At 56.2% G+C, this 27150-nt stretch overlaps 2 protein-coding genes across 8 annotated transcripts; both read left to right on the forward strand.

Annotated features, from left to right (window-relative positions):
* Window positions 1–496: 496 nt before the first annotated feature.
* On the forward strand, window positions 497–19089 carry PTPRH (protein tyrosine phosphatase receptor type H). Its single transcript, XM_034639312.1, has 18 exons — window positions 497–606; window positions 1465–1498; window positions 1702–1968; window positions 3129–3395; window positions 4310–4579; window positions 5263–5562; window positions 5915–6069; window positions 8493–8604; window positions 10378–10456; window positions 10570–10617; window positions 14739–14829; window positions 15220–15310; window positions 15530–15606; window positions 15686–15820; window positions 16153–16275; window positions 16486–16646; window positions 17993–18128; window positions 18215–19089. Exons 1-18 carry the CDS (start codon window positions 556–558, stop codon window positions 18323–18325), a joined length of 2508 nt encoding a protein of 835 aa, XP_034495203.1. The 5' UTR covers window positions 497–555; the 3' UTR covers window positions 18326–19089.
* Window positions 19090–19402: 313 nt separating this feature from the next.
* SYT5 (synaptotagmin 5) lies at window positions 19403–27150 on the forward strand. Of its 7 annotated transcripts, none has more exons than XM_034638485.1 (9): window positions 19403–19586; window positions 20657–20780; window positions 22382–22554; window positions 24158–24277; window positions 24391–24558; window positions 24904–25071; window positions 25361–25478; window positions 25742–25875; window positions 26523–27149. In XM_034638485.1, exons 2-9 carry the CDS (start codon window positions 20702–20704, stop codon window positions 26721–26723), a joined length of 1161 nt encoding a protein of 386 aa, XP_034494376.1. In that variant the 5' UTR covers window positions 19403–19586; window positions 20657–20701; the 3' UTR covers window positions 26724–27149. The 7 variants fall into 7 exon arrangements, with proteins under 7 accessions (XP_034494376.1, XP_034494378.1, XP_034494377.1 ...); XM_034638487.1 differs by lacking the exon at window positions 19403–19586 and adding an exon at window positions 19903–20408; XM_011233783.3 differs by lacking the exons at window positions 19403–19586; window positions 20657–20780 and adding exons at window positions 21383–21444; window positions 21693–21816.

A 27150-nucleotide genomic window follows, 5' to 3' on the forward strand; every position in this document is an offset into this window, starting at 1 on the left:
CGAGGGAGCAGTAGGAATGAGGTCGCTGGGGAGGAAGGTAGGAGGATGCACCTGGCAGAGAGTCCACATATGCGAAGGCTGGGAGGCAGGCGGGAGTGAAGTGGGCTCATTTTGGGAGGGGTGCTAGGCGTGTGGAGGCAGGGAGCCGTGACAGGGCCTGGGTCAATGCGCAGAGCCCACTGCAGCACGGGGGTTTAGACCCAGCTGGTCCCCTTGAGACACAGAGCCAGAGGTGGTTCTCTCCCAGGGCCGCCTCCAGCTCTGACCATCCAGGACCCGCGCTGTGCATTCACGAAGCAGCGGGGAGCAGCCCCATATCCAGGCAATTTGGGTGGGATAGTGTCAGGTGCCCCAGGGAGAACAGGGGCGTCCAGAGGCCAGGACTGGAGCTGAGGCCTGGGGCGGGGCTGGGAGCCTCCACTTCCTCCTCCTCCCTTCCCGCCCTGGTCTGTGGCCTCACTACGCAGCTCAGAAAGGGGAAATTCTTGGGTTTAAAGTCCAGCGGGTGAAAGGTCGGGGCCCGGACACCTGAGTCCATCGGCAGTGACTGGAGATATGAAAAGGACCAGAGGGGGCCTCCGGGCCTGGGGGTGCCTGGTGCTGCTGGTGAGTGCTCCCAGACGGGTGCAGGGAGCTAGGGTCCTGAGGGAGTAGGGGCTGATGATCTCCTGGAGAAGGAAGCAAGCCTCTGGGTTGTCAGCAAGACACACCTGGGCTCTCAGATCAGGCCATCCCCTGTGAGAGTGAGCTCTGGTTTCTGGCAAGACTCAGGTGTGCCCATGAAGATCCAGGGGGGGCAGGTGCCCACTGCCTCAACCATCAGTCCAGGCCCTCAGCCCCTCCTCCCTCAGACCCAGGAGTCCAGACCCCCAGCCCCTCTTCCCTCAGACCCAGGGGTCCTGAACCCCAGCCCCTCCTCCCTCTGACCCAGGAGTCCTGAACCCCAGCCCCTCCTCCCTCAGACCCAGGAGTCCAGATCCCAGCCCTCCTCCCTCAGACTCAGTAATCCAGGCCCCAGCCCCCTTCTCTCAGACCAGGTGTCTGGCTCCTGGTTCCCAACCTTGATATCTTCCCGAAATTCCACTCTGTTGATTGCTCTCCTGGCAGGAGTATTCCAAGGTGGTATTTTTCAGGAAGTGTAACCATTAGGTATTTCCTGACCTTATGAGTAGAGCTGACCCCAGCTCCTGGATCCCTGGAGTCCTGCCCCTGCCACACTCCCTTCCTACCCCCCAACACATACACACCCGGAAAAGACAGAGGACAGTGGGGTGACCTTTGTTAGAGCCAAGTCTAGGGGAGGAGACAACTCACTGTGTCCCTCCTCTCCCTCCGGCCCAGAGGTGCTCCGGGTGGGGGCAGAAGACAGGAGGGTCATTGACTAGGCCCTCCCAGCCCCACAGTCTCCCCAGGTCAAGGGAGATGAGGCTCAGAATCTGACTCTCCTCTCTGGGTTCTCCCCAGGGCCTGTGCAGCTGGACAGGAGCCCGGGCGGCTGGTGAGTGACCCCTGATAAGTCTATCCCCTACATGGAGGAGAGAGCTCTGGTGTGGGGGGTGGTCTTATGGAGGGCAGGGTGATCCATGGCCCACGCTGATGAGGTTGGTCCTTCCTGGACTCGGGGCAAGAGCTGGGGGTAGTGGAAGGGCCAGTACTGACCTGCTCCCCTGCTCACACCGGGCCCTCCTTCCTGAATCTCAGTCCCCAACCCCGTGAGAAACCTGAGCGTGAAGGACCAGACCACCAGCTCCATCACCCTGAGCTGGACGGAGCCGGATGGCCCTGACCATCGTAACTATACCTACTGGGTCCAGTGGACTGGTGCCGATGGCAAAGCCGAGAACAAAAGCACAACCAACACCAGTGTCCTGGTGGACGGACTGCAACCCGGCTCCTTGTATGAATTTGCCGTGTGGGTACAGATAAACGGAACCAGCAGCTCCAAGGAGACTTGCAACGCCACCACAGGTGAGAGGCAGCTGCCGCTCCTGTTCTTTCTCTTTATTTTATGAGAAGTGATAGGTGGGGGTGGAGAATCAACGGAACAGCGGAGCGGCCTCTCTAGCCCACCATCTCCCCGAGTCACGTTGAGCAGGGATGAAGAAAGAACATCACAGGTTCTGAGTTGGGGTCGGTCAGGGTCTAGGACCCTCTAGAACACAGACCACAAGATGAGGGTGTGTCTCTCCTTAGCAGCCAGGGCTGTGTAGGGAGCAAGGGCGTATTGCCTCAGCCCTGGGGGGATTGGGTGTGTGGAATGTGGATACTCCGACCCCCTGAGTCTTCTCCTAGTCCCCAGATGTGTCACAGTCTTGAGGATGGAGCTCAGACCATTAGCCCCCTCACCCTGATGTAAACAGCTACTGTGTTCCAGAGCTCCACAGCCCAAGGTAGCCCTGGCCCCCATCATGTGTCATGTGTGGCTATTTAAAATTAAATTCCCGGGACACCTGGGTGGCTCAGTTGTTTAGTAGTCTGACTCTTAATTTCGGCTCAAGTCACGATCTCAGTGTTGTGAGATGGAGCCCTGCATCAGGCTTCACAAGATTCTCTCTCTGCCCTTCCCCCTCCGCTTACGCATGCTCTCTCAAAATAAAATAAAATAAAATAATAAAATAAAATAAAATAAAATAAAATAAAATAAAAAAATAAAATAAAAATTAAGTCCGTAAAATTGAAAATTCAGTTCCCCATTTCATGAGCTTAGAAGCTGTGGTAAGGGAGTCCCAGTTCCCCCTTTTAGTATCCCACTGAGTAGAGCCTGTTATATTGGATCCTGGGAGAGCATTTCCATCTTTGGAGAAATTGTATTGGAAAGCACTGATCTAGACCCTTGCTGCTCGAAATATGGTCCATGGGTGGGCAGCACCAGCGTGTGCCCAGAACTGACTGGAAATGCAGAGTCTGTGTCATCTCAGACCGACTCAATGGGAGCCCGAATCTTAACAAGATCCCCAGTGTTATGTGAGGGCACTGAAGTTTGAGAAGTGCTGGTCTAGACCACATACCTTGCATCTCCTGGGACCAGGCATTGAGGCAGGAGTGGGGATTTTGAGGGCAAAAATGTGCACCGACTGTCCCCCGATGTGCTGTCTTGCTGACACGGGAACCTTTCCCTAATTTCTCAGCCCCCAATCCCATCACGAAGCTGAAGGTAGCAAATCAGACCACCAGCTCCATCACCCTGAGCTGGACGGAGCCGGATGGCCCTGACCATCGGAACTACACCTACTGGGTCCAGTGGACTGGTGCCGATGGCAAAGCCGAGAACAAAAGCACAACCAACACCAGTGTCCTGGTGGACGGACTGCAACCCGGCTCCTTGTATGAATTTGCCGTGTGGGTACAGATAAACGGAACCAGCAGCTCCAAGGAGACTTGCAACGCCACCACAGGTGAGAGGCAGCTGCCGCTCCTGTTCTTTCTCTTTATTTTACGAGAGGTGATAGGTGGGGGTGGAGAATCAACGGAACAGCGGAGCGGCCTCTCTAGCCCACCATCTCCCCGAGTCACGTTGAGCAGGGATGAAGAAAGAACATCACAGGTTCTGAGTTGGGGTCGGTCAGGGTCTAGGACCCTCTAGAACACAGACCGCAAGATGAGGGGGTGTCTCTCCTTAGCAGCCAGGGCTGTGTAGGGAGCAAGGGCGTGTTGCCTCAGCCCTGGGGGGATTGGGTGTGTGGAATGTGGATACTCCGATCCCCTGAGTCTTCTCCTAGTCCCCAGATGTGTCACAGTCTTGAGGATGGAGCTCAGACCATCAGCCCCCTCACCCTGATCTGGGAGGTGCCCCTGGGCCCTGGCCTTCAGGTCTATATGTATTGGGTCCAGTGGACTGGAGAGGGAGATGGAATTGAGACCCGACACTCAGCCAACTTTAGTTTCAGTGAACCCAGAACTGGGACCTTGTACAAAGTCTCTGTGTGGGCAGAAAGGAATGAAGTACCTGGCTCCAGACAGAACCTCAGCAGCTCCACAGATGACAAGCATCAGTGCCTACTCTTTGTTTTGGTGAGAGGTTAAGAACCGGCCAACATGGCACCTCCGCTGCGTTCTGGGATCCAGCCATCATCTCTATGACCTCACTGAGCCAGACCCAAACCCTGAGTCGGCAGGAGAGTTGTGGCCATTCCTGGGGACAGGCCTGTCCAGAGGTCTGCTGCTGAGCTGAGGGTTGCAGGTGTCGAGGCCTCTCTAGGTCCCACCTCGAGGAAGTGTTCCTTAACAAGCTTGTCTGCACAGGGAGGCTGTTTTCTGGATTCTTGTGGACCAGGGATTGGAAACTCTGACTCTCTGCTCTTTCTGCCAGTTCCTAATGCAGTGACAAGTCTCGGGATGCAGGACCAGACCAACAACTCCATCACCTTAGGCTGGACAGCTCCCCTGGGCCCAGATCATCCTCCCTACACCTACTGGGTCTCATGCGTCAAGGAGGGCATTATTGCCATTAAAACCCAGGACACCCAGGATACCAGGATCACACTGAAGGATCTGGAAGCTGGAAGCTTGTACACCTTCACCATCTGGGCAGAGAGGAATGGGGTCAACAGTGATAACAGGACACTCACTGAAGCCACTGGTGAGACTCAGGCTAGTTCTAGACAGACCCAGTACTATGGAGATGGGAAAAGGAAAGGATTGGGGAGACTTTGGTGACCCCATCTGGCCTCATTGGACTTTGAGCTTGTAGGTCTGCTTCTCAGAGGAGTCTGTCCTCAGCAGCTAGGGTTTTCCAATTATGGGGAATGAAGAGAGCCCCTGACCGCCCAGCACCATCCCTCAGGAACCAAAAAAGCCAGAAGACTGAAGTGCACACCTCGTCCCACTGTATTCGCTGAACCCAAAGGGACCCGCCTCTCAGCCTATACATGGAGGGCCCCAAGTGTGACAGGAACCAAAATTATGCCAGGAACTAGGTTCACTGTGGGTGGATGGAACCTGGAACTCTTTAGTCTTTGGCCACTTGGGCTAAGATGACTAAGGTCAACAGCTCCATCTAGAAAGAAGGGTCCAGAAGTAAGGAAGGACCCTGCCTCAAGCTGCTCATGGGGGAGACAGTGCAGAGAAAAGTGGTGGGTGGGACCCAGGGCTATAGACTCAAGACAGAGAGGCCCCAGGCGATCCTGGTCCCCACCTGGCTTCTTTTCTGTGGTTCAAACTTCCTAGGAAGTGGACTCACCGAGCAATCAGGGAAGCTGAGCAAGCTCGGGATCGAGGGTCCTTGAGGATACACCCTCTTGAGCTTCTATCCTCACTTGTCAGCTCCCAACAGGGTCATGGATCTGCACAAGAAATCTCAGACCAACAACTCAATCACCCTGGGGTGGAACGCCCCCACAGGCCCCCACTCTCAGGCCTACACATACTGGGTCCAGTGGGCCCCTGGGGGACATCCCCAGGGAAAGCAAGACCCCCAAGGACATCAGGCCAACCACACAGACAGGACCAATGAGACTTGCTATGAGATGCAGGCCCTGGAACCCGGTACTCTGTACAAGTTCAGCGTGTGGGCAGAGAGCAACAATGTGGCCAGTTCTGCACACAGCCTCCTTGCATCCACAGGTAAGATGGGCACCCTTCTACCTGGTGGGGGCTTGGGTCGGACCTGGGGGCAGTGGGAAGTGAGTGGACTCCAAATCCCATCAGGCCATGGGGTCACGATTTCATAAACTGCAGTGGCACAGAGCATCCAGGGACTCATGGGAATTGTAGTTTGAAGTGGGGGGGAAGATGGACTGTGTGTCCATCTGGGGAGGACAGAGTATGAGAGATGAAGAGGGGTTTTGGTTTTGGGAAGCAAAGGAGGGGCTAGTTCTCAGAGAATTGGCACCACAGGTGGGAAGTAGGGGTGTGTGAGGGGATGGAAAGCCACCCTGTGTGGCTCCTACTGACTCCTCCTGTGCTGTCCACTCAGCCCCGAGCCCGGTCACCATCACCTCCTGCATCAGCACCTCTGGGGGACACGGGGTCATCTTGACCTGGTCCTGCCCCCGTGGAGGCTACGAGGCCTTTGAGTTGCAGGTGGGTGGACAGCAGGACTCCCAGAACACGTCCTCCTGCGGGATGGAGGTGAATGTGCCAGGTCTCTGGCCGGCCCAGTCCTACCCAGCCATTGTCACGACCCTCTGGGATGGAATGAGGGCCAGGTCTGCCTCTGTGACCTGCCACACTGAGAACACAGGTGAGCAGAGCCCCATGGGGACAAGAACATGGAATGAACAGCTAGCTGAGCCCCACTGTCAAGGCCATGGTCCCTGGAAATGGGGAAGGAGCAAATGCCCCGGGTACCCTGGGGACACCTTTGCCAGAGTCTCCTTGTAAAAGAAACAGGCTGGTGAGATGCCAGGGACTCAGGACCGAGTCCCCTCTTCCTCCTCTGGGGTGGGAAGGGTGTAGAAGCAAAAGATGTTCCCCAGAGCAAGCAATAGAGTGTTAGCTGCCTGTTCCTCCTTCCCACTTTCTCACGTGTGGGACAGAAAGTGGTAAACACAGCCTCGCCTATTAGGTGATCGCTGTGTGTGCACAGTGGGGCTGCTGCCTGCGTCCGACATGACCCCAGTGGTCCACACTTGCCGGCTTTCACATTCTTGTGCAGTCCCTCCCACACGATGAGGCTGACCGGCATAATGAGTGGGATGTGCCAGAAATGATGGTGTGCGCCTTCTGAGGCATACCGTGCCTTCCGTGTTGTTCTCTCTCTTGGATCCTTCCCTCTGGGGAAGCTGGTAGCGTGCTGTGAGGACGCCCAGATGTGCCTTGTGTGATGCATGAAGACTGGGGGTCTCCCGCCAACAGCCGTGCCAGTGAACCCTCCTGGAAGTGGGTCCCCCAGCCGTGGTCAAAAGCCTTCGGATCACGCAGCCCCCACCAACATCTTGGTATCATCCTCAGGAGAGAGTCCGAGCTAGAACCACCCGGCTGGGGCGCTGCTGAATCCTCGCACACAGAACCCGAGAGAGGGGACGTGGTCACTGTTGTCTACACCACTCAGTCTTGGGGTGACTTGTGACTCAGCAGTAGGTAGGTCATACATACACGTCACCTCACTATAACTCGCGATGGCTTCTCAGTGTTTGTCATGGAGATGGAGAAGGGGCAACCTTTACCGTGTAGGGGACCTGGCGTTTCTGTATCTGCACAGTGTTTCCAATTCCATTTCAAAAACATGAAGACAGAGACCCAGAGAAATGGGACGCCCCGCAAGGTCACACGGGATGGAGGGGGGTGGGTAGTGCTAGCAATGCAGATGCAGGGGTGTGACTCCCAGACTCGCATTCTTGCTTTCACGCTGCCCCTGAAGCTAAGGCAGCTGCCTGTGTGGATAATCAGTAAGTCCCCAGAATAGCCCAAGAAGCCTCTCCGGGCACTGGAGGTCTTAGGGATGAACCAAAATACATGTGGCTATGATTTAGCAAGGGTTTCAAAACGGCCAGTCATTGTTCTAAGATTTTATATGGACGAAGTCATTTATTAGGGGTTGTCTCCATTCTTCCCCGCCGCGGGTGAATCTGAGTCACTGTGAGTTTAAGCCACTTGCTCAAGGTCACAGGTCGACCGGCAAGGTGAATAAGCAAATACTGACTGGTGTGTGTGACAGGTCCTGCCGGGGCCAGGAAGGCACCCAACCCAGTGTGGTCCATGTGGGACTGCATCCCGAGGGAGCAGTAGGAATGAGGTCGCTGGGGAGGAAGGTAGGAGGATGCACCTGGCAGAGAGTCCACATATGCGAAGGCTGGGAGGCAGGCGGGAGTGAAGTGGGCTCATTTTGGGAGGGGTGCTAGGCGTGTGGAGGCAGGGAGCCGTGACAGGGCCTGGGTCAATGCGCAGAGCCCACTGCAGCACGGGGGTTTAGACCCAGCTGGTCCCCTTGAGACACAGAGCCAGAGGTGGTTCTCTCCCAGGGCCGCCTCCAGCTCTGACCATCCAGGACCCGCGCTGTGCATTCACGAAGCAGCGGGGAGCAGCCCCATATCCAGGCAATTTGGGTGGGATAGTGTCAGGTGCCCCAGGGAGAACAGGGGCGTCCAGAGGCCAGGACTGGAGCTGAGGCCTGGGGCGGGGCTGGGAGCCTCCACTTCCTCCTCCTCCCTTCCCGCCCTGGTCTGTGGCCTCACTACGCAGCTCAGAAAGGGGAAATTCTTGGGTTTAAAGTCCAGCGGGTGAAAGGTCGGGGCCCGGACACCTGAGTCCATCGGCAGTGACTGGAGATATGAAAAGGACCAGAGGGGGCCTCCGGGCCTGGGGGTGCCTGGTGCTGCTGGTGAGTGCTCCCAGACGGGTGCAGGGAGCTAGGGTCCTGAGGGAGTAGGGGCTGATGATCTCCTGGAGAAGGAAGCAAGCCTCTGGGTTGTCAGCAAGACACACCTGGGCTCTCAGATCAGGCCATCCCCTGTGAGAGTGAGCTCTGGTTTCTGGCAAGACTCAGGTGTGCCCATGAAGATCCAGGGGGGGCAGGTGCCCACTGCCTCAACCATCAGTCCAGGCCCNTGGAGGTGAATGTGCCAGGTCTCTGGCCGGCCCAGTCCTACCCAGCCATTGTCACGACCCTCTGGGATGGAATGAGGGCCAGGTCTGCCTCTGTGACCTGCCACACTGAGAACACAGGTGAGCAGAGCCCCACTAGGATGAAGCTACCGGGACCCCATCAGGCTCTGTTGGGAAGCCGTCTTACTTACCCAAGGGGTCCTGTGCGTTTGTCTGTTTGCTTTGTTTTCTGCCTTCTTTAAAACAGCTTTATTGAGATATAATGCACATATCGTACAATGCACCCACTTGAAGTGTAGAGCTAAGGGTTCCAGAGCATTCGCAGTACTATGCCACCCCATTACTTTCCCAGGAACATTTTCCTTACCCACCAAAGAAAGGTCGCCTCCTTAAGCCGTCACCCCCGAGTTTTCCCACGTCCCCACCAACCTGGCCTAGGGAATCTCAAATTTACCTTCTGTTTCTATAGATTTGCCTGTTTTGGACATTTCCTAAAAAGACAACCAAACAATATGGGGTCTTCTGTGGCTGGCTTCTCTCACTCGGTATAATGTCTCTAAGGTCCATCGACATTGTAGCATGTGTCGGTGATCTCCTTTTTATTCGCCAAACAATATTCCGTTGTATGGAGAGACCACATTTTGTTTGTCCATCTGTCTGTGGATGGGTCTGTTGGGTGGTTTCCACGTTTTGGCTATTATGAATAATGCTGCTATGAACATTCACGGACATGATTCTGTGCAGACACACGTATTTATTTCTCTGGGGTATATACCCAGGAGCGGCACCGTGCGCTCAGATGGGCAACTCTGTGTTTATCCTTTGGAGTGCTGCCAAACTTTTTCTGATGTGGCTGCACCATTTTCTGCTCATCACTGGGGTATTCTGGAGAAGTTTGAGCCTCATACTTAGGAAATCTCTGATCATATACCTTGGCTGTGGTCATAGGCTTCACTGGGCCCCCTCAGTCACTTCCTGTGAATCAGGACCTCTTTTAAGATTGGGTCTCTGATCTGGAGAGAGATTATGGTTTGGGGCAATGATAAATGAATTCTACTCCCACCTGGGCTTCTCTGGATCCTACTGCCCAGGAGGGTCTCTTGCTTAACAAGCAAGGTCCCTGGGGGACCAGGTCCATGAGGGGAATGGCCTCCCCACCAGGCTGTGTCAGACTCTACCAGAACCTGTTGATGGGTCCTAGTCACCGAGACCATTGGGAAGCGACAGCTAATGGAGGTGGGCTGTGTGCTGGAGTCTACCCCAAGACCAGGTGTCTAAGGACAGATCCTGGGAGATCTGTGCCTATTAGAACCTGGGACCCAGACCTGCAGCACCACCATTGCGGGGGAGCCCTTCTGTAGCAAACGGGACCTTTGAGAAGACGAGCCTCCATTCTGGGGAGAGCCATCCATGCCATCAATGCCAGATAGTGGCTTCTCAACCTTGGCACTATTGACTTTTGGGGACGGGTCATTCTTTGCTGTGGGGGCTGTTCTGTACATTGTAGGGTGTCCAGCAATACCCCTGGCCTCCTCCTGCTGGATGCTAGGGCACCGCCACTCCAGTCGTGACAAACACAAATGTCTCCAGACATTGGTGATGTGTCCTGTGGGGCCAAAATCATCCTCTCCAAGAACCATTAGTGTAGCCCACGGAGGGGCAGAGTCACTCTGGCAACCTGGCTACCTGAGCAAATGGTATCTTCGGACCAGGCTCCCGGGGAAGGCTGGGTGGGAGATGAGGCTCTATCCAGTGGCTTTCTCCTCTCCCTCTGTGCCCTCACATCTGTCCTGTAGGCCCTCTGGTCACATTCCAGGCAAGGACGGAGGTAGGAGAGACAGGTTGCCAGCGGATGAGGCCAGCACTAACAAGTCCCCATGCCTCCTCCCCCAGGGGTCATTGCGGGAGCCATTGTTGGCGTCATCCTGTTTCTCATCCCGGTGGGTCTGCTGATTTTCTTCCTGAAGAAGAGGTGGGACTCTGCATGGGGCTGACTGACCACCTGGAGAGAGGGCAGGGGGAGCATAAGTGTCCCTGGTTCCAGCCTGACTCCCCGGGCCTTCCGTTGCAATATCTTTTTTCCAGGCACGAGAAGAGCCAGAGGGAACCAGCACCCAGGGGTCTGATCTTCAGGTAAACAGAAGGTGTTGGCCAGCATCTGGAAGGACCGATGTCAGGTCAAATCAAGGGGTTTTTGCTGCTCATTGGAGAGGTCAGAGTGCGGGCTCAGCAAACCCACCCACACAATGCTTTCTGCCCCGAGGATCACAAGCCTTCCATGCTCCCCCCAACCTGGGCCAGTGGCTTCGGAGTCAGTCTTAGTTTCAGCTCTGGGACTTTATACATCCAACAGCATATTCACTGAGCACCTATTATGTGTCAGGCACTGTTCTAGGTGCAGAGGACACAGTGAATTAAACAAAAATTTCTGCCCTCATAGAGCTTACATTCGAGTACAAGAAGCCCTTAATAAACAAGATCCTAGTGATTGTGATGCTTACAATAGGCAAAAGAGCAAGAGGTGGGACTTTCTAGAAAGGGTAGAAGAATATTTTAGATTGGGCACTAAAATTAGAGAAAATTGTAGACAGGTGTCCAGGAAAAGCCAGACTAAGATGATGACTAAGAGGAAGTCATTTGTGCAAACCCACGTGAACGTCTTGGGAAAGGGCATTCCAGGAAGAGGGACCAGCAAGGGCAAAGGCCCTGAGGCAGGTGCATACTTGCAGGGTTTCGAGAATGTTGGTATCTCTGAGATTAAAGCAGATTGGATGAAGGGCAGGAGATGAGGTCAGAGAGGTATCAGGTGGGACAAGGTCAGGCAGGACCTTGCAGATGCAAGTAAAAAGTTTGATTTTATGCTGATTATGGGAGTTTTTGGAGGGTTTTGAATAGACTCAGTGACCCAATCTAACCTACTTAGGAAGCAAAGGCAAGAGTCAGAGAGAGAGGAAGTGGTATGTAATAATCCAAACAAGAGACAATTGTTTTGGACCAGGAAATGGTTAGAGGTAGTCGTATTCTGGATATGGTTTGGGTATTTAAACGACAGGTCTGGCGAAGGAATGGGCGTGGGTTTGGGAGTCGGAGAGGGCGCAAGTGTGAGCCCAGGAATTCAGCCTGAGCAGCAGGAAGACTGGAGTCACCATTGCTTGAGATGGAATGACTCGGGGGCAGGTGTGGGGGAAAGTGTCAGCAGCACACGGGGGACACATTAAGTTTGGGATGCTCGTGCGACATTCACGCAGAGACACTCCCAATGGGGCAGCTCGATGAGCAGTTCCAGGGCAGGTCTGTGCGAATGTCTTCATTGCTCTGAGTGTTCTTTAAGTGGGGTCAGTAGTCGTCGAGTCTCTGAGTTAGAACGATCCCCCGGCATTGACAGAGGAGGGATGCGAAGTTGGGAGAACAGCTGTGATGGGCTGGCCAAAAAAGGAGGTGTAAGCTGAAGCAGGGGCTGTCAGAAGCAGACACGTGGGGTGTGGGGAAAGGTGATGTCCAGTTTCTCCTTTGCCAGAGAAGCTGTTCTAGCCAGCGTGCCACCCCCGGTCAAGCTGACTTCTCCCCACCTTCCCCTGTGCCCACCTGCCTTCTGCGCCATCTGTGACAGATCATAAATCCATGCATTTGTTGGATTCCAAGCCTGGCTGGCCTTTGGTTGAGCACATGGCATCTGCAGCTTCCACATCTGTGTCCAGATGTCCTCCTGATAGTCCTCTGGGACACCAGGTGCAGGTTCCAGGAGGCAGGGGGCACATCAATCCAAAGGTCGGGAGAACAGGCAGGAGGAACTAGTGATGGGATTTGGGAATCAGGTGTAGAGCTTGAAGGAGAAGCCACGTTAGTGGACTAAATCTCGTAAGAAGTGTGTGTGCAATGAGAGGACAGGCTTGGAGACGGACCCTCAAGAATGTCACCTTGTCTTGTGGATGCAGGAAGAGGGGCCCCTGGAGGAGAAGGAGACCCAGCGGCCAGGGGCGTGGTGGTGGCGCCAGCAGGGGTGGGGGGTCCAGGAGGGAGGGAGGAGTGGTGGGTGGAGTTACATGCTGCTGAGACTCAGGCCAGGGACAGACTGAGAGCTGGCCCTTGGAATTCGAGAGAAGGAGGCAAACAAGATGGGAGCACTCTGGGAAAAGCAGTCCTTGCCCCGTGGAGTGGTGCTGCAGACACCAGGCTTTGGGGAAGGGCAGGAAAGCAGCAGAGAAAACCGGTCTGCATGAGAAGTTTGAACGTGCACGGGTGTTTGAACACATTGTGTTGCTGTTTAGGGGTGATAAAGCCAAATGGTAGAGAGACGACCGCCCCTGAAAACAGTTTATTATACTCACAGATCCCAAGAGCGGCGGACATAGTATGGCCCTCAGGCCTACACGGGGAAACACCAGGCTCAGTCGGGAGGTAGGGGGGTGGGGAAAATGCAGTTGAGAGCCACAGTTATGGTTTCTGTGGGAAGGAATGGACAACACCAGGCCAATAAGCTTAGTGGGAATCACTTCAGTGAGTTCTGGGGTGTAGGGGCTGCCCCTGGGGGCTGAGGGCAGGTGCGTAGTGGCTCAGAGCATGAGACCCCCAAGGAGGAGATGCTGCGTGGGGGGGGGGGTTCACCCCGGCTCAAGATGTGGGACACACTGCCCTCTAGCTGGGACCTCAAAACTGGGTCCAGATAGAGTTCCTAAAGTTGTCTCACAAGCAGAGGATCAAGAACAGGTTGGAGCTGGGGCTGCATGAATCAAAAGCCTTTTTTCATATAGAAGAGAGATGATTAGCGCATTTACCAGCTAAAGGGAAAGAGGAGAGGGTGGAAATGCAGACTAGAAGGAAGGACTGATGCGGGAAAGGGTGGAGGGAATTGGAGCCCGGGAGAAGCGGAGTGGCCTGAAATGGGAGAAGAAGCCCCGTTTTCCTTTTTATGATTAAAAAAACTGTAACTGTGGTCGAATACACATAACATTTACCATGGTACCCATTTCCAGGTTTCCAGTTCCGTGGCATTAAGCACATTCACGCTGTTGTGTAACCGTCACTCCTGTCCGTCCACAGAACTCTTCATCTTGCAGAACTGAAACTCTGTCCCCACGGAATGCCCTCCCCATCCCCCTTCCCCAGACCCTGGCTCCACCGTCTACTTTCTGTCTCTGTAAATCTGTCTGCCCTAGGGACCTCATCGAAGTGACTCATCAGTATTTGTCCTTCTGTGACTGGCTTATCTCACTCAGCATAACATTCTCCAGGTTCATCCATGGCGTAGTCTGGGAAGGAATATTCTTCCTTTTTTTTTTTTTTTTAAGATTTTTTTTTTTTTTTAATTTGAGAGAGAGTGCAAGAGCGCAAGCAGGGGGAGCTGCAGAGGGAGAGGGAGAAGCCGACTCCCCGTTGAGCAGGAGCCCAACGCGGGGCTTGATCCCAGCACTCCGGGATCATGACCTGAGCTGAAGGCAGATGTTAATAGACTGAGCCACTCAGGCATCCCCAGAATGTCCTTCCTTTTTAAGTCAGGATAATATTCCATTGCACAGACCAGCTTTTGTTCATCCGTGTTCCACCAATGAATGCAGTGACGAGTGAGTGAGCGGTGGATGAAGGATAGTGGACTCTGGGCTGTTTCCACCTTTGCTCTTTGAGTAATGCTGTTACGAACAAGGGTGCACACTTGTCTCTTTGAGACCCGGCTTTCAGCTTGGGAGTGGAACGGGTAAATCAGCAACGCCATTTTGATCCAGCACGTTCACTTCTGAGTATTTATGTGCAGGAAATGAGATCGCTATCTTGGCGAGGTATGTGCGCCGCACGTCCACTGCCGTGTTATGGATGGTGGCCAAGATTCGGAGACACCAAAGTGGCCACGGATGGTGAATGCATAAGGAGAATGTGGTGTAACTGTGATGGAGTATTATGCAGTCTTAAAAAAGAAGGAAATCCTGACATTGGTGACACGGTGTGCAGATCCTGAGGACATAATATGGAGTGAGATAAGTCAGAGAAAGAGAAATACTGCATGACATCACTTGTATTTGAAGTTTAAAAAAACCAGCTGAGTTCATAGAAACTGAGACCAGATGGTGGCTGCCAGAGGCAGAGGGAGGAGGGCTGATGAACTGGGTGAAGGGGGTGGGAAGGTGCAAACTTCCAGTTACAAGATGAATAGGTCCTGGGGATGCTAAGAAACACGTAACAACAACTAGGGGAGGACAGGCTTTTCTCTCATCCCAAGAGCACAGGACTGGAGTAAGTTAAATTCTGCCCCTTTCCCACAGCTTCATGGAGGACATCCGGGCAGAAGACTTTGCTGACCACGTCATGGAAAAGGAGAAGGATAGCAACCACGGCTTCGAGGAGGAGTACGAGGTGGGTGGGAAGCGAGGGGGTGGAGCTGCGTGACACATGCCCCTGGGACCTCACCCACCTTTTGGAATTAAAGGAAAGCAGGGCCACCTGTTTTGTTTGCTTATGCAAACAAGAGTCTTTTTTTGGTTCCTTGAAATCTTATGGGTCAGTGCTGAAGAAACACATTGGTTTTCTCCTGGCGCCTCTTCTCTCTCCGACCTCTCTAGCCCCCACTGTCCCGGAAATCCTCCCAAGTGACCTGCGGGGATGGTGGTACACCGGCTTTATTTTCGTGGGGGCCACAGAATTCCAGGGCGTGGGCGTGAGTGGAGTGGTGCTGAACGGGGTACCCCCGGGGGAAGGTGGAGAAATTCCAATGCCTGTGCCTCTCCCCTCTGCCTGTGCCCCCAGCAACTGGCTCTGGAGAGTCACAGCCTGTCTCAAACGGTGGCCTCGGCTCCTGAAAACAGCGCCAAGAACCGTTACAGTAACGTGCTGCCCTGTGAGTCTTAGGCCCCTGTTGACTTCCTCCCCAGCCGTGACTTTGTCAACACCCCATCCCCCATCCCTTAGGAGACACAAAGCCCTCTCCCCCCAGAGGTGGGCACCCTGGCCCCTCTTGGAGCTCCCAGGGCCTGTCGGCCTTCCACGTGACTTCTGTCCCTGGGTCTCGCACCCCCGGCCCCCTCTCTGCTTCACTGATGCTGGCCTCTTCCCCCAGATGACTGGTCCCGTGTGGCCCTCAAGCCCCCCCAGGAGGAGCCAGGCTCTGACTACATCAACGCCAGTTTCATGCCTGTAAGGTTGCGGATGGGAGCCAGGAGGGCGCTGAGTGATGCTGAGAAGGGAAGGACTGGAGCCTGTTTCCCTCCACCAGGGTCTCGAGAACCCCCAGGAGTTCATTGCAGCCCAGGGCCCCCTGCCCCAGACGGTGGGTGACTTCTGGCGCTTGGTGTGGGAGCAGCAGAGCCGCACCCTGGTCATGCTGACCAACTGTGTGGAATCCGGCCTGGTGAGAGCCCTGCAGGGGTCTTGGCATTGACCCCTGAGTTCCAACCCACGACCCTGCCCTGGATCCGGATCCCACTGTCGATCCTGACTCAGACCTTGCTGATTCCCTCCCACAGGACCGCAGCCTTCTTCAGTCACCCCAGCATATCCATTGGTCCATATAATCCAGTGACCTGGGGAAGGAGGGGTCCTCCTGGCTGGGATGAATGTAACCTGGCTGGCCCGGGGTCTTGCCTCCTCAGCAGGCACTGAATGCAAGCCCCACAGTGTAGAAGGGCACCGGGAGGGGTTGTGTGGGGCCTCCTGTTCTCTGACCTCCTGGTTTGCCCCCAGGTAAAGTGTGAGCATTACTGGCCTCTCGACGCCAAGACCTGCACACATGGGCACCTACAAGTGACTCTGAAGGGTGAGGAGGTGCTGGAGAACTGGACAGTCCGAGACCTGATGCTCCAGCATGTGAGTCCATGGTACTCGGCCAGCCCCATCCTGACCATCATTTCCTCCCCTGGATTCTGTGCCTCAGAACCCCTCCCGAAGCCAAGCCCTCTGTCACTCTCCCAGGGGACCACAATGTGCCCAGGGATGCCCTCCACCAGTCAGATACCAGCCCCCCCCCACCGACCCAGGCACCCTGAGCTCTCCCTCCGCAACCTACCCCCCCTCCAGATGCAAGAGCAGAACACACTATCCGTGCGTCAGTTCCATTATGTGACCTGGCCAGACCATGGCGTCCCCCGCTCCCCAGACCCCATGCTGGCCTTCCGGAAGATGCTGCGGCAGTGGCTGGACGAGAACGTGGGGGGAGGCCCCCCCATTGTGCACTGCAGGTGAGGGCACTGCCCCTGCAGGACTCAGGAACCTGGGTTAGTGGGTCCTTGGGCATCTCTAGAGGAGATGGAAGAAAGGAGAAGGGGGTAGAGGATGTGGAGGCAGAAGGCAAAGGGACAGCGAGGCTGAGGGACATGCCTGATGGAAAGGTCAAGGAGGGGAATGTGGAGGTGGGGAGAAGGGAGGGAGGGGTGAAGGGCAGGAGGGCCAAGCAGCATTTGAAACACCTCCAGCGTGCCAGGGACCTCACCCTGTCCGCCATTCCCCTGATATTGATCCTGACACCTCTGGAGATGAGTTTCCGGGGGGAATCAAGGGGCCTGCTCCAGAGGGGCGGACAGCCTCTGAAATGGGGCTCTGGCTGCAGGAACAGCCTCGCAACCTCATGACCAAAAGGGAAACCCGGTCAGAAAGCTGAAGTCTTGGGTTCAAGGCTGCTAGGAAGTGGCCATACTGATGCCCATGGTGGCACTCTTAAGCTCTGTGCTGAAGTGTGTCCAGACACCTGCTCTGTCCCCAGATAGCGCCCCCTGGAGGTGTCCCCAGCAGGGGGTCATCCCTCCCACCCAAGCACAGAAGGGACTCGTGCAGAGTGGTTAAGATGGTTAACTTGAACCTTAAAAAGGAATGAAATACTGATTCATTCGACGATGTGGAGGAACTTTGAAAACATGATGCTGAGTGAAAGAAGCTAGACCCAAAAGGTCCCACATAGTATGAACCCATTTGCAGGAGATGTCCAGGATAGGAAAATCCACAGAGCCAGAAAACATCTCGATGGTCACCAGGGGACAGGGGAGTAGGGGGAGCAACTGCTTAATGGGTACAAGGTCTCCTGGGGAGATAGAAGTGTCTGGGAACTAATTAGGTCTGGCTGTCACACAACATTGTGAATGTCCTAAAGGCCACTGAATTGTTTTCTTTAAAATGGTTATCTTGATGTTTAAACTTTTTTTTTTTTTTTTTGAAAGGATGAGCTTGGGAGTTCCTTTTCTCGAGTGTGAACTCCAGCTCTGTGATTTATTGTCCTAGTGACCCAGGACAGACAAGTGATCTCATGTCACTCAGCCTCCATTTCCCTGTCTGTAAAGTGGGCATGCTGGCAGCTCCAACTTCTCAAGGCTGGGGCAAGTGAAAAGGGCATGTTGGGCACTTGAGGCAGAGCCTAGCAGACAGAAGGAACTCCAGGCATAGTCACACGCAGTGGCTTTTTACTCCGCTAAATAGCCCCCACTTATGCTGTATCCCCCAGAATGCCTGCATCCTGGGTACTCCAAACACAGATCCCTCCAATCAGGCAAGACTCCCCCTTCCTGTAGCCCAACCCCTTCTTGTTCCTGTCTAGTGCTGGTGTGGGCCGCACGGGCACCCTCATTGCCTTGGACGTCCTGCTGAGGCAGCTGGAACGGGATCGATGTGTGGGGCCCTTCAGCTATGTGCGGAAGATGAGGGAAAGCCGGCCTCTGATGGTGCAGACTGAGGTGATGGGGCTCCTGAGGGCACAGGGCAGGGGGCTCTGGGAGGGGAAAGAGGCCAGAGCTCACCCCCTACCCTGTACCCCCCCCAGGCCCAATATGTGTTCCTGCACCAGTGCATTCTGCGATTTCTCCAGCAGTCAGGCCAAGCCCCCACAGACAACGGGGCTGCATTTGAGAACCCGCTGTATGAGAATGTCTGAGCCTCGGGAGGGCTGAGACCCCAGCCCAGCTAGATTTGAACTCTGGATCCCCACTTCTGCCCAGATCCCTGGAGCCCTGGGACAGCAGAGGGCTGGGGTCCCAGACTCCAGGGTCTTGCAGGGGTAGAAGAAGCCTGGCAGCCTAAACTGTTTCCCTGGAGGAGAGAGGGCAGGTGGGTTCAAGTATCCTAGACTCCCGGTTCTTCTGAGGAGGGAGGGATGGGAGCTAGGATTTCCTTGCTCTTTGAGGGAGGAGGCGGCTGGTGACCCAGGCTGCAGGGTCTTAGAAAAAGAAGCTGGATCCTGAGGAAGGAAGAAATTAGAGTCTGGAATTCTAGCTACCCCAGGAACAAGGGCAGGGAGGATCCATGCCATGTTTTACTCTAGAAACCAAATCAGTCTCCTAGGATCTGAGATTTCCCTGCACCCTACTGCTTGTACATATCTTTTTCTTCTATCCCATAATTTATTAAATCACTATTCTCCCCAGAGACTCTTGGTATAGTGGATTTCTGGGTCTGGAGATAATATTGGGGTGAGAGTGGGGCTAGATTCCTGATGTTCAGTACTGAGGTAAATGTCCTGGGAGCGAAGATAGAGGGACCCACAATTTTGCACCCGAAAAAAATGTGTTTGCATAGTTGTGTCTCTGAGAGGGTTGGAGGTCCACATTTATGTCCAGGATCTGGGCGGTGTAGACACCGTTTGCTGAAGCTAGGGGCATAGGGGCTTGGTTCCTGGGCCTGGTGTTGGGGGAACTTAGAGGGTGGGGTGATGTCTGGGGCGGATTCACTGGAGACTTTCAGGCTGAGTCTTGTGTCTGGATATCTGACTACTTGGGTCTCCGGAGAGAGGCTCCGGGGTCCTCGGATCAGGTATCCTGGCGGCGGTGGGGGTGGGGAGAGGGGGCCTGGATGCCAGACAGCGGGACCAGAAAGCAAAAAATCCTCGGGGACCAGGATAAATATCCGTGGGCACCCTAGTGGTTCCTGGCTGGGGGCGGGACGAGGGGCGGGACGGGGCTCTCCCTGTACCCGGGACCTAACACGCACGCGCACTCACACACACACACACACACACACACACACACACACACACACACACACACTCCCCGGCCTGCTCGGCTCAACCGCGCCCCCGCCCCAGCGAGCTCGGCAATCAGCACCCAGGACAGCGCCACCCGCCCGGGGGCGGGGGCGGCGTACGGGCGGGGCCGGCGCCTGGGTGTCTCCTGCGAGGGTCCTGTCCAGCCGCCGAGCAGGTAAGAACCTCTGGGACGCCTTCCCTAAACCCCCTCCTCATCTCCATCCCAAGAGAGACGGGGCGTGTGTGTGGGGGCGGGTACTAGGGAGGGACAGACAGAGGGAGTGGGACGACTGGAGCCTGAAATGGGGAGATTGGGATTTAGAGACAGGTGTGGAGACAAAGCAGAGGGGCGGGAGGAGCAGGCAGGGGGCAAGACTGGGAGACCCCTGAGTCACAGACCAGACCACAGGCTGAGGGCAAGGAAGACACAGACAGGGGCGCGGCGAGAGGCCGGGGGCGGGGGGGGGGAATGGACAGAAATCGCGAGTGGAGAGAGAGGTGTGGAGGCCGAGGCGGTCACGAGGACAGGTGTGAAGACAGAGCTCGGGATGCGCGGGAGAGACAGCACTCCGGGAAGGATGTGCGCCACCCCCATACTCCCCCCCATCCCCACCCCCGGCAGTGGCAGCAGGGAGACCTCGGCGAGAGTGGGGAGGGCGGGGAGACCGAGTCTGCCCGCAGGGCCAGATGTGCAGGGAATAGCCAGCCGAGGGCGCGTGGACTGACGGGCGAGGCTGCCCTCTCCGCACGCTCGCTCTGCATGGGGCCCGGGGCTGGGGTCCTGACCCGGAGAGGAGCGAGCCCGCCGCGCCTGGACTCTGCATCTGTACGTCAGCCCCGCCCGTTGTCTTGGCAACAGTCCGTTGCCAGGGCAACCATCGTAGCTCCGGCCCCGCCCGAACCAGCCACCCGTTACTCGGAGCAACCCAGGGCTCTGGTTCCCACGCCCGCCTTCGCCCACTTCCGGTTCAAACCCGTGGGGACGAGCACGGAAGTGGTAGAAGTCGGCGGGATTCCTGGGGGGCCTTGGAGGGCGGGGGCGTCCCTGTGGGATGGAACTAGGTCCTGGAGCCCACCCCCGGCGACCGCCCTCGGTCGCGGGGAGGCTGACACTACAACCCCCAGTATGCCTCGCGGCTCCTGGCTGGTTCTTGTGCGGCCGGTCGCCCAGGGTGCCAATGGGAATTGGAGTTCTTCGTTGTTCGGAGGCTTCAGTGAATGCACGGGGTGGGCGTGGGGGGCTAGGGCTCTTGGGTGTCTCCACAGAAAGGACCGTAAGACCCCGCCGACATGTTCTCGGAGCCCCCAACCCCAGGGACTCCAGCGCCCGACACGCCTCCTGACTCGAGTCGCGTCGGCCAAGGGCCTGGTGAGAGAGCCTCGGGGCCAGAGCGGAGGGAAAGCCCGGCTGGGATTCTCAGGGGCGGGATTCGGACGGGTGTATTCGGAGGGCGGGCGGGAAAATGCGGGTGGCTTTGCAGTCGGAATCCTGGACTTGACTCTTAAGTGAAATGGAAAAGGAACAGGTTTGCAAGAAAATCGAGAACCAGATCAAAGANGACAGGTGTGAAGACAGAGCTCGGGATGCGCGGGAGAGACAGCACTCCGGGAAGGATGTGCGCCACCCCCATACTCCCCCCCATCCCCACCCCCGGCAGTGGCAGCAGGGAGACCTCGGCGAGAGTGGGGAGGGCGGGGAGACCGAGTCTGCCCGCAGGGCCAGATGTGCAGGGAATAGCCAGCCGAGGGCGCGTGGACTGACGGGCGAGGCTGCCCTCTCCGCACGCTCGCTCTGCATGGGGCCCGGGGCTGGGGTCCTGACCCGGAGAGGAGCGAGCCCGCCGCGCCTGGACTCTGCATCTGTACGTCAGCCCCGCCCGTTGTCTTGGCAACAGTCCGTTGCCAGGGCAACCATCGTAGCTCCGGCCCCGCCCGAACCAGCCACCCGTTACTCGGAGCAACCCAGGGCTCTGGTTCCCACGCCCGCCTTCGCCCACTTCCGGTTCAAACCCGTGGGGACGAGCACGGAAGTGGTAGAAGTCGGCGGGATTCCTGGGGGGCCTTGGAGGGCGGGGGCGTCCCTGTGGGATGGAACTAGGTCCTGGAGCCCACCCCCGGCGACCGCCCTCGGTCGCGGGGAGGCTGACACTACAACCCCCAGTATGCCTCGCGGCTCCTGGCTGGTTCTTGTGCGGCCGGTCGCCCAGGGTGCCAATGGGAATTGGAGTTCTTCGTTGTTCGGAGGCTTCAGTGAATGCACGGGGTGGGCGTGGGGGGCTAGGGCTCTTGGGTGTCTCCACAGAAAGGACCGTAAGACCCCGCCGACATGTTCTCGGAGCCCCCAACCCCAGGGACTCCAGCGCCCGACACGCCTCCTGACTCGAGTCGCGTCGGCCAAGGGCCTGGTGAGAGAGCCTCGGGGCCAGAGCGGAGGGAAAGCCCGGCTGGGATTCTCAGGGGCGGGATTCGGACGGGTGTATTCGGAGGGCGGGCGGGAAAATGCGGGTGGCTTTGCAGTCGGAATCCTGGACTTGACTCTTAAGTGAAATGGAAAAGGAACAGGTTTGCAAGAAAATCGAGAACCAGATCAAAGAGTGTGGAATGGAATGGGATCTAGGACTGTGAGTTGGAAGGGAAGGTCCACCTCTGCCTTCTTTTAAAGATAGGGAAACTGAGGCCGGGGGAGGGGCATGGCTTCCAAACGCTTCAGGGGTTGAGCAGAAATTAGAATGGGTGTGGAAGGGGGGTGGAATTAACAGGCAAGACAATCTGGAGTTTGTCCGGCTAGAATAGGGCGTCAGATCGCTTTATAGGTGAGAGCAGTTGGAAGGAAAACACGGCAATACAACGGAATGGAAATGGCGGGAGGGAAAACAAGGCCAGGATTCCAGCTTCCACGTGTAGTTGGGACTGAATCAACCAGCTTGCTTCCTAGGGCCTCAATGAGTGTTGTCTCTATGCCCTCTGCAGTACCCCCCTGGGCCCTGGCCGCAATCGTTCTGGTCTCAGGCCTCCTTGTCTTCGGCTGCTGTTTCTGTGTCTACCGGAAGCGTTGTCGGAGGCGGTTGGGCAAGAAGAGCCAGGCCCAAGCCCAGGTCCACCTTCAGGAAGTGAAGGAGCTGGGTCGGAGTTACATTGACAAGGTGCGGCCTGGCCCAGGCCCTCAGCCCTGCCCCGACCTGCACCCTTGGCCCAGCAGCCTCAGTCCCTGTTCTCTTCCCTCCTAGCCCACCTTATTGGCTCATCTCCTACGGGTGTTTAGCCCTGACCTGGACCCTAGGGATCTGGAGATGGGCCGAATCTAGTCCCTGTTTGTGAGAACCAGTCTGGTGGGGAAGTCAGACACTCACACAGACATTCACAAGACAGGGTGGCATGTGCCACATTAGGGGCAGCACAGAGCATATGGGGGCACCACCTGATAGCCTGGACAGTCCAAGAATGCTTCCCAGTAGAGGTATCTTCTGTGCTGAGACCCAAGGAACACACAGAGTTCGCCACAACTGAGAGAAGGACATTGTAGCTCGAGGGAAGAGTGTGTGCTGGGGCCTGGAATCCAGACTCTGAGGCATTTCACAATAGCTGGAGCACAGATGACAAATATACCACACTCTAGAGTGGGTGTCTGAAGAGCTCAGTAGTACCCACGCCACGGGAGCAATTGGGAACCATAGAAGAGTGGTGCTCAGCAGAGGAATAAGGTTGCATGGGTGTTGGAATGAATTCTCTGGAACCCATGTGGAGGACAGATTTGGGACAAGGAGTCCAGGGAGGAGGCTGGCGTAGCAGCCTCCAAGAGACTGAAAGAAACATGCGTTGGAAGAGTCCACTGGAGTGGAGAATGAAAGCTTACAGGTCTGAGTGCAGAGTGGAATGGTGTTCACCTGGGAGCCAGGAAGTCCTAGGTTTCCAACCCAGAGGAACCATTCCCCAGCTCTGTGACCTGGGGAAATTCACTATCCTTCTCTGAGCCTCAAGTGTGATGCCATTGGGGAGGCCCGTATTTCCCTTCTTCCCTAGTCGACAAATAGCTGTTGTAATGATCACCCATCAGGTGGGACCTTTAGGATCTGGGTACCCAGCCACCATCCCTATCCCTCAAGCCAGTGACGTCCAAAGACCACCTGCATGAGACTCACCTCGGGTTCTTGTGGAAACACAAATTCTGAGTCTTGCACCAGACCTACCAAGTCAGACTCCCTGAAGTGAAAGCATTTGACTACTTTTCTCAGGGGAATTCTGAATCACGTTGAATTTTGGAAATTAGTGGCTTAGGTTAAGGAGAACTCTTGTTCTAGCTTAGAATGGCCAATACAGGGTAAAGGTACTATTCCTCCTCCATGTTTTTCTGTGGCAAGATCACTAATCAACATGTCAGTTTGGACAACCACCCCATACATTCATGAGCATGTGAAATAAAATCTTCTGCATCCTTCTTGTAGGCAACAAGGTGCTATCAGCACCTGTTTTCCTAGTCTAGGCATGACAACACCCTGCATGTGTGTCACAGGGTCTGTCCTCCCCCATAGCAGACATCATTAGTCAAACTTTGACTAAGTATTGCATCTGTATTACTATGACTAGTCCCTGCCTGTGGCAGACAACACTTGTCAAACTCTGACTCTGCTTAGCCTGTAAGTGCTCAGAGATAGCCTGAGGGATCAGTGAGTCTCCCTTTGCTTCTGGGCCTGGAGGATACCACTAACAGGGGAGAAGTTCACCTGTCCTTGCTGCTGGCTCCCTAAGGTACAGCCAGAAGTGGAGGAGCTGGAGCCAGCGCCATCTGGGCCAGGGCCGCAGGTGGCCGAGAAGCATGAGCTAGGACGACTGCAGTACTCACTCGATTATGATTTCCAGAGTGGCCAGGTGGGTGTAGAGGGGGGAGGTGCTGTGGAGGGGAGGGTCCCAGGGTTCTAGCCCCTTTCTAGAAAAGGCTCCAAAAAGGAAGCTAGGACTAGAGTCCCCTTATCACCTTTTAGCTGCTGGTGGGCATCCTGCAAGCTGAGGGATTGGCAGCCTTGGACCTGGGTGGCTCCTCCGACCCCTACGTGCGGGTCTACCTCCTGCCGGACAAGCGGAGGCGGCATGAGACCAAGGTGCATCGGCAGACGCTGAACCCACACTTTGGGGAGAACTTTGCCTTCAAGGTGAGCTCCTGGCCTCTGTGCCCCAGGCTTGGCAACCTGTCCCCAGTCCCTGGAACACTGTGGGGTGACCCCTTCAGCTTTTTTCTGGAGGCAGCCACAGCTCAGGTAGCAGCTACAGCTCTGGGGACTATCACACTGGACCCAGGATTGTCCCCATGGGGCACTGCTGACCCTGGGCTGTTGCTTTGTCCCATTTGGGTTCCAGAGACTTCCGCACAGCTGTTCCCTTGAACCCTTGCTGCCCAACTCGCTGCCCTCTACTTGGATGTGCTATGCCCCACTTCCTGTCTCTCTGACTTCCTACTCCCCACCTTGGGCTCTCTTCTCTGTGGCCCCCTCATCTAGGTCCCCTACGTGGAGCTGGGGGGCAGGGTACTGGTCATGGCAGTGTACGACTTCGATCGCTTCTCCCGTAACGATGCCATTGGGGAGGTGCGAGTCCCCATGAGCTCCGTGGACTTGGGGCGGCCAGTGCTGGCCTGGCGGGAGCTGCAGGCCGCTCCGCGGGAGGAGGTGAGCACGCATGACCACGCCCCCACGGCTGGGCCCGCCCACTGCGAGCCTGGGCCAATCAGATCACAGGCCTCCTGGACCCTCGGGGCTCCGGCCTTTCCACCTGCGGCAGAGTGCTAGTCCCAGGGGCTCTCCTGGTAGGTCACCATCTCCACTCCTCCTTGGATTGTACCACTGTGGTCTTCACTGGACCATTCCATTCTAAGACGGCGGGGGGAGGAAAGAAAGGTCCGAGAGGGGATGGATGTGAAGCAGGGGCTCTGGCGAGGGGACCCTCTCTGTTTTTTAGCAGGAGAAACTTGGTGACATCTGCTTCTCCCTCCGCTATGTCCCTACGGCCGGGAAGCTCACTGTCATCGTCCTGGAGGCTAAGAACCTGAAGAAGATGGACGTAGGGGGGCTCTCAGGTGTGTGGGAAGCAAGGGAATGGTGTAGGGGCAAGGGGGAGGCTCTGTAGCAAAGGTTCTGGCAGTTTCTGGGTCCTGAGAGTCCCTGGTGGAGACGGAGATGCAGACTGCCAGGGAGAATATAGATTTGCTTTGGACACAGAGAGACCTGAGGGGTGCACAGGGTGTCTGTGTGCTGTTCCAAGGAAGATTCCCATGCATCCTCCTCAACGTGATCCCCTGCGCTCGGCGTCGGGAGCTGTAAGACTCCTTTCTCCGCCCAGATCCATATGTCAAGGTCCACCTGCTGCAAGGGGGCAAGAAGGTGCGTAAGAAGAAAACGACCATCAAGAAGAACACTCTGAACCCCTATTACAACGAGGCCTTCAGTTTCGAGGTGCCCTGTGACCAGGTGCAGGTGAGCTCAGACCTACCCGAAGCCCCTGTCAGAGCAGCCCTTCCCCCAGAGTCCCAGGCCCTTAAAAGCCCCCATTGCTAGGGGAAGGGAGACTCCTTAGCAACGTTTAGAAGCCAGGTCCTGGGGGCCTGAGGTGGTGATTCCAAAGTCAGTTTCCTCTTCTGAGGACCAGGGCACCCAGCCCCCAAGCGAGACGAGGCCTCACCCCTCAGGTGTTATGGGTACTAAGGAAAAGATTTCCCCACAACCCTTCAGGAACAGGGCCTAGCCAGGACCCAGGCCTGGCTCCTCCACCCATTTCAGAATCCTGAAGGTTGGCCCTCTCTTAGGAGACTGTTCCCTAAGGAGACTCCTAACAACCGCTTACCAATGGGGTCCTGAGGGTTTATCTCCTTTGAAATATGATGCAGAGGAAGAAAGAGTCCAGAGCATCCCTCTAAGAGAGGCTCTCCCCTCTCTCCCCTCCCACCCCCTGCACCGTTGGAGTCCCCTGAGAGGCCTTAGCACAGGGTGCTAACAAGTCCCCCTAGACCTCTGGTTGCTAGGGAGAGGGTCTCGTCTCCTTGGCAATGATACCCAAGCCCCTCCCCGCCACTCCTCCTTCACGAACTCTCCTGTCTCTTCCCTCCTGCTCTTCTTGTCTCTAGAAGGTACAGGTGGAGCTGACTGTGCTGGACTATGACAAGCTGGGCAAGAACGAAGCCATTGGGAGAGTGGCCGTAGGGGCTGCAGCCGGGGGAGCTGGCCTGCGGCACTGGGCAGACATGCTAGCCAACCCCCGGCGGCCCATTGCCCAGTGGCACTCGCTGCGGCCGCCTGACCGAGTGAGGTCGCTGCCTGCACCCTGATCCCCACCTCAAGCCCCTTGCCAAGCCTGGACTCGGCCCCTGACCTCTGACTCCTGGCCAAAGCCACACCCAGGCCCACCTTTAAGCCTTCTCAGACCACTAACCACCCCCACCCCACCCCAACCTGATCCATTCCTGCCTTCCCGTCCTGCATTATACCAATCATGGTGACTTGCCAACTCTCCCACCAAGCACATACTCAGAAGCCCCAGGGACCCGTGGGGGAGGGGAGCAATCTGGCCTCCCCCAACCCCAGCCTCCCACTCTCTGCTTTGACAATCAGCAAGCCAGCCTTCTCCCCCCTTCGCTCCCAGTGCCCCTCTTCCTGCACAGGATCACCCGCTCCCGTCCCTAGTCGGATTCCTGCACCACTCCTGGGACCAAATAAATACTCAGCAACTTTGGTGGCCTGGCCTGGTGCTTACTG

This window comes from Ailuropoda melanoleuca, chromosome 12 (assembly GCF_002007445.2).
Source record: "Ailuropoda melanoleuca isolate Jingjing chromosome 12, ASM200744v2, whole genome shotgun sequence".
NCBI lineage: Eukaryota > Metazoa > Chordata > Mammalia > Carnivora > Ursidae > Ailuropoda > Ailuropoda melanoleuca.

Excerpts from the sequence above, each read along its gene's own strand:
- SYT5 (XM_034638485.1), top strand. The coding sequence starts at position 20,702 with ATGTTCTCGGAGCCCCCAACCCCAGGGACTCCAGCGCCCGACACGCCT. Across the intron at positions 24,278-24,390 it reads ATGATTTCCAGAGTGGCCAG|CTGCTGGTGGGCATCCTGCA; the intron begins GTGGGTGTAGAG and ends ATCACCTTTTAG. Across the intron at positions 25,876-26,522 it reads TGCCCTGTGACCAGGTGCAG|AAGGTACAGGTGGAGCTGAC; the intron begins GTGAGCTCAGAC and ends TCTTGTCTCTAG.
- PTPRH (XM_034639312.1), top strand. The coding sequence starts at position 556 with ATGAAAAGGACCAGAGGGGGCCTCCGGGCCTGGGGGTGCCTGGTGCTG. Across the intron at positions 4,580-5,262 it reads GACACTCACTGAAGCCACTG|CTCCCAACAGGGTCATGGAT; the intron begins GTGAGACTCAGG and ends CTCACTTGTCAG. Across the intron at positions 15,311-15,529 it reads TTACAGTAACGTGCTGCCCT|ATGACTGGTCCCGTGTGGCC; the intron begins GTGAGTCTTAGG and ends CTCTTCCCCCAG.